Raw genomic sequence first — 7,739 nt, forward strand, 5'->3', positions numbered from 1 at the left:
GACGGAGGGAGGGTGCTGTTCAGTCTCCATGCCTCAAGCCTGCCCTGGACTAGAGGGAGCACCCTTTCTCTTAGGGGGTGAGGGGGTTCAGTGCTTCAGTTGTGAGATGGGCATTATACTGTACTACAGCTGGTGAATTGGTGAGCAAGCTCAATGGACCAGGGTGCAGGGACACATGGGAAGTCAATGGTCTTTGCCAGCTGGTGAGGCACACAAAAGCGGGTTCCAGTGTACAGACTGTAATCAAGTTTTTGGAATTGTTTTGCATTTTTGGAAGAGTTTAAGTATGTTTTGTATCAATCTTAAAAAATATAACCTCTTACAAAAACACTATTATTTCAGTATAATAAAAAATAATAATAAAACTATATCCTGTTACATAAAGCTATGGAGACACCTGTACACCTTTTTTTTAATTCGGCTTAACTAAGTACACAAAACGCTGTCTGGGTTTAACATCTTGATATGTAAATATCGTTGTTTAAAAAACACTTTACTCTTCTACAAACAGTGAACAACGTAAACGGGTTTTCTTATTTTGGGATACAGGATGTTGGTAAAGAGGTACACAGCCAGTGTGTCGGTATTAACCTAATTTCAAGTGGCACTCTGTGTTGGGTTTCTGTTGTCTAACTAACCGGTTTATCAAGTGGGTGCTGTTTTCACTCGGGGAAAATTCCAGACGTACCTGCTGTTTACATCTGGTCTGTAACTCAAGAGTCTGTACCCGGCGTCTTGAGCCTCAAGTCCGTGGAAGGTCATCCTTATCAGAAACCACCTTTATTTACTGCAAGTTTCAAACTTAAGTACACCACCTGATTTGACATTAGTACGCGTTGTAATTCTAATTATTACGCGCGTACTAATTTGGCCAATCGGATCACTGGAAACGAAATGCGAGCCAATGAATTTAAAGAAAATAGCCCGTGTAATAATTTATCCAATTAAAAGTCGCCGTACATCTGTCATTCCCGCCAAATTGGTGATGGTTTGTGGACTTGACATTAGTCTTATGAATGATGGACAGACCCGGATCCTGGATGGTAACTCAACCATTTAGTGTTGAACTGAAATAAATATAAAAAAAAAAAAAAAAAAAAAAAAAAAACTGTGTACATTGTTAATACAAACTGAACCCTGTCACAGTCTACACTGTCCCAAGGAGTCGGCAGCACTCCGCAGATCTACCTTAGAAGAAAATCTCTCGCCGGCATGATTTGAAATTTTCAATATTCTTGATTTTTTTTTTTTTTTTTTTTTAAAGCGTATTTCGTGTCTGAAATTTAAAAAAATATATATATATGTTATCCCAAAGTCAACTGGCTACTCTTGTAATTATTCTGCGTGGCTGTGAAATGACCCGTGTCTATGTAGGTACTACTGCAGAATGACAGAGAGCCCCCCTAAGTAGAAAATGCGTAGTTAATTTACATTTATTTAGAACAAGTGCTGTTTTATGTATTCTGATTGGTCCAAATCATTACGTGTACTTATTTGAAACGTGTACAAAATTATTAGTTGCTATAGTAGAAGAAGCGACTCGCAATTGTTACAGAATCACAGTGTAAAGTATCACATTGCAGAATATCACATTACAGATCACAGCAGTTGTAAAGTACAATAAATTCAATAGTATAAGATCACATTCAAATAAACAGCGCGGGTTTTTTTTTGTTTTGTTTTGTTTTTACACGACTGGCCTTCCATCGTCTTGTTCCGTGTTGTCGCATCAGTATGTGCCTTTGATCTGTAACTATAATGTTTAATTTAAAACGTTTTCAAGTATTTTTGTGATTGCATTTCTATTTAAAAATCTTAGGCACATGCATGCATACATATCTATAATATCAGCCTACCAATATTGTAGTTTTACACGCAAAAGCCACGTTCAATGCAGAATAAATACAACGTACCTTACTTCAATATGTGATATAGCCATCATTTAAATAGCACTAATTCAGATATGAAAATGTTTAACTCTGTGTGTAAGCAATTAACATCTCTTTAGAGAGACTGGATTTGACAGGCTTCATTGTATTATTATTATTATTATTATTATTATTATTATTATTATTATTATTATTATTATTATTATAAAGCGATCTTACAACGAAAACAGTTTTCTGCCAATGAAGTTGGTATTCATGTATTTAATTTCTGCACATCTGCACATTCCATCAAAAACCGTTCCAGGGTGACCGAGAGAACTATAGGCTTCTACAAAGAACACATTTGGAAGTGTAAAAACTGTTATTACCTGAAGCATCGTTAACTATGGTGACAAAATACAAACTTTACTACGTGTTTCTATCAGATAAAGTTTTCAAGCTCCACTTCCTTTTCACTCTGGCATCGTGTGTGAACTTTGTAACAGTTTGTGAAACAAGCCCCTCAACTGACAAGCGCTATAACCCGTAAGAGAGTGTGTGTGTGTGTGTGTGTGTGTGTGTGTGTGTGTGTGTGTGTGTGTGTGTGTGTGTGTGTGTGTGTGTGTCTATATATAGGACTTGCAATACATCATCCTCATCGCGATAGATCGATATAGACAGACCGATAGATCGATACATATTGGGCTAAGGGAATGAATTGAAGACTTCAGATGATGTGCTTCACCAAAACCTCTTTCTATGTAAGCCGTTTTTTTTTTTTTTTTTTTTTTTTTTTATCTCAAACCCATATACAACTGTGCAAGGCTTATCTGAAAAGCACCAACAATATACCCTCAGGGACGGAAATCTAAGAAGACCCGCGATATCTATCTCTCTTCGTATATCGCTATACTGGAAGTAAAATGGACCATAAAAAATCACATGGATGTTACTGGCTAATGCAGTGAAGCTTTAAAGAGATATTTAAATATAGAAGACGGCTCTACAAAATAAAAATACGAAATTAATACATTTACATTTAATACCATCATTCTAAACACACGTATGTTTACCCCCATTTAAGTTTTGCATTGATATGTGTAACAACAGAAAAGGCATTCAATATTTAAAAGCTGAGTTATGGGTTTATTAAAAGTTTTTTTTTGTATTTATGTTAAGGTAGTCGATTTACAAAATCAATAACAACTTAATAAATTATTGATTTAATATAATCGCCTTCTCCTGATAGCCTCCCTCCTTGAATAAACACACAAAATCAGCAGTTTCTTTTCATGTTTTTTTTTTAATAAGAAAACCCACAAAACAAGAAAACCACTAAAGACACACAATATATTAACACACTCCGTATTCCCTGCTTTAAAGCAAAATATTTAAATAAACAGTTTTTTTTAATATAATTATTTGTTTTTAAAATGTTTTTTTAATGACCTGAAACTTGAAAGATACATTTAAAAAGTTTTTTTTTTGTTGTTTTTTGTTTTTTTTAAGTATGCATTTTCTAATGATTGTCAGGAAACTAGTCTGAGAAATTCAATTCAAGTGATTTCAGTTCTCTAAAAGACTAGGGAGTATTCCCCCTCAGTCTGTCTCTTTCTCTTGTATCCTAAACCAGTGTTTAGGATATAAGGGACCTACACTTTGGCACAGACAATTATTATAGTATGCTAGGCACATCTAAAAGAGCTGAACAAATCCATTTGATTGTAACACGTCACAATATCCCTGTAATACAGTAGCAACAAAGAACAGTAACCTTTAAAACATAAAACATCTTTTTTTTTTTTATTAAGAACGACTTGGCACACTACAGGATATATTAAGAATTATTTTTCACTTCATAAATATCTGAACCTTAGCTTTCTCTTGACCATATGTACACTTCTAGACACACTGTAGAAAGCCTGAATAAACTGTCTAATGCTTTATTTAATTATTATTATTATTATTTCTCCTTTTAATCCCATGAAGTCCAGCAACATAGGCGTCCAGCAACATAGGTGTATTTGAATGGAATTCATCTGTTTTGTCTGTTGACCAGTTAAATTCAGGGTCCCGGCTGGATTTACTAAGGAAAAGTGGGGGGGATGGGGGGGGGGGGGGGGTTAGCCAAAGTGGTTGATGTTATTTCGGGTTGGGGGAGGGGGAGGGTATTTAACAATTGTAAATTTAATCCTCTAAGAACAAAACAAAAAGGTGCAACACACACACACAAGTCCACACATGTGAGTCGACAACAAAATGCTCTTTGCAGCAACCCGTTACCCCCGTCCAGCCATCCTACAGCAGTTGGCACAGCCCATCCCTTTGGTTTCCCTACCTATCTTGTGTCCAAGGAAAAACCATCAAGCCTCCTTTCTAAGGGTTGTTATGAGGTATTGAGGACGGATCTGCTGTACAGGGTTTGGTAATAGGAGCCTGTGTCCATGGGTGATGAGGTGGAGCTCTCGTAACTGTGCTTGGCCATCATAGGGGAGGAAGAAGAGTAGCTGTTATAGGCCATCATCTGATCCTGATAGGACTTGAGGTCCATCTTTTGCTCTGAGGACATGAGGTTGGTGATGGAGAAGGGGTGGTTGAAATTGTAGTGAGGGTCCAATGACTTGAGATGTTCGTTCTGGAGATCCAGGTGTGGGATGGAGCTGGGGAGAAGATGGTTTCCTCCCATGGGCTGGGGGAGAGGGTGGGAGGACGAGGTGGCGTTGGAACCAGAAGCAGACAGAGAAGGAGAGCCTTGGGCTGGCGGCTGGGGACATTCCAGCTGGATCAAGCTTCTCTGTTGCTGCTCCTCGGGAGAAGAACCACGGTGGGAGTTGTCAGAATGGGCTGACTCTGCCTCTTCTGAGCCCGGGTCGGGACTGTGTTCCTCATGAAGGCTGTCCCGGCCCTTGGCATCTTGAGTCTTGAGCGAGGAATTCTTCTTGCTGGCTTTGTCCTCAAGCTTGAAGCGCTTCTGGCGCCGGAGGTAGCAGCCGTTCTCAAACATGTTCCCCGAATTGGGGTGCAGGGCCCAATAGGAGCCCTTTCCAGGCTTGTCTGGAGACCTGGCCACCTTCACAAAGCAGTCGTTGAAAGACAAGGAGTGGCGGATGGAGTTTTGCCACCTCTGTTGGTTCTCCCTGTAGTAAGGGAAGAGGTCCATGATCCACTGGTAGATCTCATTGAGGGTCAACATCTTGCTGTTGGACTGCTGGATCGCCATGGTGATCAGGGAGATGTAGGAGTACGGCGGCTTGGCGTGAGTCAGGGTGCGGCGGTAAGGTTTGCTCATCTCCTTGGGCCGGTTCAGCCCAGTTGAGGGGTAGCTGAGCTGGCTCATGGGCTGGCTCATGTTTTGGTAGGAGTTGAGGGAGGAGGTCGGAGCACCAAGCTGGGTCAGGGTGCTAGGATTGAGGGAGGACACCACCGGGGAAAGGCTCATGTGGTTGGAGCTGGCGCTCATGCCAGACAGAGGGTTAGTGTTGATCCCACTGCTTGGGTATGCCATGTTCATGCCTGCTGAGGACCCCACAGAATTCAAATTGATATAGCTGTTCATGGAGCCCAACCCTGAACTCATTGTACTGATGGAGGGGTACATCTGAATGAGAGATTAAACAGAAACAGTTAGAAACTGGAAAAAGGAGATAAAAAAGCCTATCATCGTTATTCAAATTGCCTCAATGAAAACACTGAATTTTTTTTTTCCACCACAAGGGGATTTCCTAGCCAGTATTTGTAAATTAATGGCCATTTTATTTTTTTTTAAAAGTATGATGCAGTACATTATTAGTGTACAGCTGTGGTAAGGGTGCCTAACTGCTTCACAAAGTCGAATGAAACGTTAACACATTGAATTACATACCGATTTGTAGTTTTGCATATATATCTAACGAAAAACTGACAAAAAAATATATAACTTGGTATAATTTATTTAAATAAAATATCTAAATGATGTTCATACAGTTTTTTTGTTTGTTTGTTTTTTTAATAATGTCTCAATCCTAAAATTCTAGCTGTTCCAAAACTTTTGGCCACAGCTGTCTGCATTTTTCTCAAATACAATAGTCAATTATAAGCCGTTCTGTTGTAAATTCAAGCATTGTAGTGTAGTTATGTCATATGCCTTTCTGTTAGCTATTATTATATTTGGTAGCCTAGCTTAAATACTGTTGTGTTCTTTATTGCTTTCGAGGAGGAACGCGAAAAAAGCTTTTTTTTTCCGACATCCTGGGCCGAATCCATGTTTCCAATGAGACTGATCTAATCTGAAAACGTCCGTTTTCCACCGCCAAAAAGATTCAAACCGATTTAAAAAAAAAAAAAAAATTTCTCTGTACCCATTCGTCGTGTAGGCTAAAGTAGCCTATACACTGGCTGTGTCTGATCTTGCTAGAGTTTAAAGTGATTCAAAGCAGTACATTTAATTATATTAGCGTCTTGTGCAACGACAGTTTTAAATTAAGTTAAATTATGATTTATGAAACTTATTCAGATTTGAAAAAGTACCTTAAAAAAAAAAAAAAAAAAAAAAAAAAAAAACACGTTGGCTATATTATTTTTACTAGAACTGTATGTTGAAAAATCTGTTATATTTGTGTATGATTCGTTCTGGTTAATAAGTTAAATATGTTTTAATAACTGGTGCACAGTGCTTTGTTTATGCAAGCAATCATTTAGGTGAATAGCGATTAATATTAACGGGCTGTGATTTCCTCCGGTCGCTCTATATTAATACAGCTGCTACATATTGTAGTTTAGAACAAATTAATTTAAATGTTTAAAGTTTATCTGCTGTAAAATATGTGTTCAAGTGATGCTGGAAAAGTGAGATTTATCGTATACTAAAGTATACGTGCACACATTTCATGGTTTAATAAAAACACTATTGCAAATATAATATGGTTAATATCCGTTATTAACTTGTCTGTATATTGCTTTTGCGTGCATTTTTTAAACTGGTTCAAATACAGTTTATTAAAATGCATTTGCAGATTGTTTTGTGCGGCTATGTGTGTGGGTGTAGGATTAAATATTACACTGCACCGCTTCTGTTACCGTTCGCTTGATTCCTGGCATTTTCTACTCACCTCTGCCGGTTCTGCGTAGAAAGAATTCCATTCTGGAATTTCGTGGGATTCCATTTTTACAGAACTCAACATTCCAGTTGAAGTTTTCCTCGCTTGAAAAACAAATAAATATATTTGAAAAGTTCTTCTTTTGGTCTAAACTTTACACTCAAGGAACCGTGGAAGCCTCGAAATAGAGAACAAGATGAAATAAATCGTGTTGACTGTCTTCTTATGCTCACAAAACGATTCGATTTTTTTTTAAAAACAGACTGATATAGATAATATAATATTAGAAAAGTATTTGAGAAAATTCTCCAATGATACAAAAGTATTTCTGTGCGTTAAATCTCCAGTCCCGAAAAAAAAAAAAAAAGGTAAATGTCTATTTACCTGAGTGGGGAAAAAAACCCGTGTATATAAACTTGTTATAAATCCACAACTGTTGGTGTCTTTCTTGTTTTTATTATGTATTTATCTGCACCGCTCGCAGTTTCGGATCCTGTAAATTGCAGGCTGTCGCTTCTCATATCCCGGGCTATGCTACCCTTGTATGTAATCGCTTCTCGACCTCACGCCCGAGTCTTTATAACCTCAGGTACAGTCACGCCCAGCATGCAGGTCTCATCTGAATATCCCTCTTCCAGCCAGGAAGAGCTCGTGAAAGGGTCTCTTTTGCCCCCTGGCGTTCTATAAATAAGCACATCCATTTCAATAGCGCAGCATTTCATAATGCAGTTTTGGAAGCAGGTGCGCGCCATAGTAGTAAAATTAGTCAAGTTACTACTACTGTGTACCCCCCCCC

General features: G+C 38.2%; 1 protein-coding gene across 1 annotated transcript; it reads right to left on the reverse strand.

Moving 5' to 3' along the window:
* Nucleotides 1-3,966: 3,966 nt before the first annotated feature.
* On the reverse strand, nucleotides 3,967-7,480 carry LOC121303863 (forkhead box protein A1-like). The gene is made up of 2 exons (XM_041234705.1): nucleotides 6,956-7,480; nucleotides 3,967-5,466 (listed from the first exon to the last, which is right to left on the reverse strand). Exons 1-2 carry the CDS (start codon nucleotides 7,025-7,027, stop codon nucleotides 4,255-4,257), a joined length of 1,284 nt encoding a protein of 427 aa, XP_041090639.1. The 5' UTR covers nucleotides 7,028-7,480; the 3' UTR covers nucleotides 3,967-4,254.
* Nucleotides 7,481-7,739: the final 259 nt, after the last annotated feature.

Source organism: Polyodon spathula, chromosome 35 (genome assembly GCF_017654505.1).
Source record: "Polyodon spathula isolate WHYD16114869_AA chromosome 35, ASM1765450v1, whole genome shotgun sequence".
Taxonomy (NCBI): Eukaryota; Metazoa; Chordata; class Actinopteri; order Acipenseriformes; family Polyodontidae; genus Polyodon; species Polyodon spathula.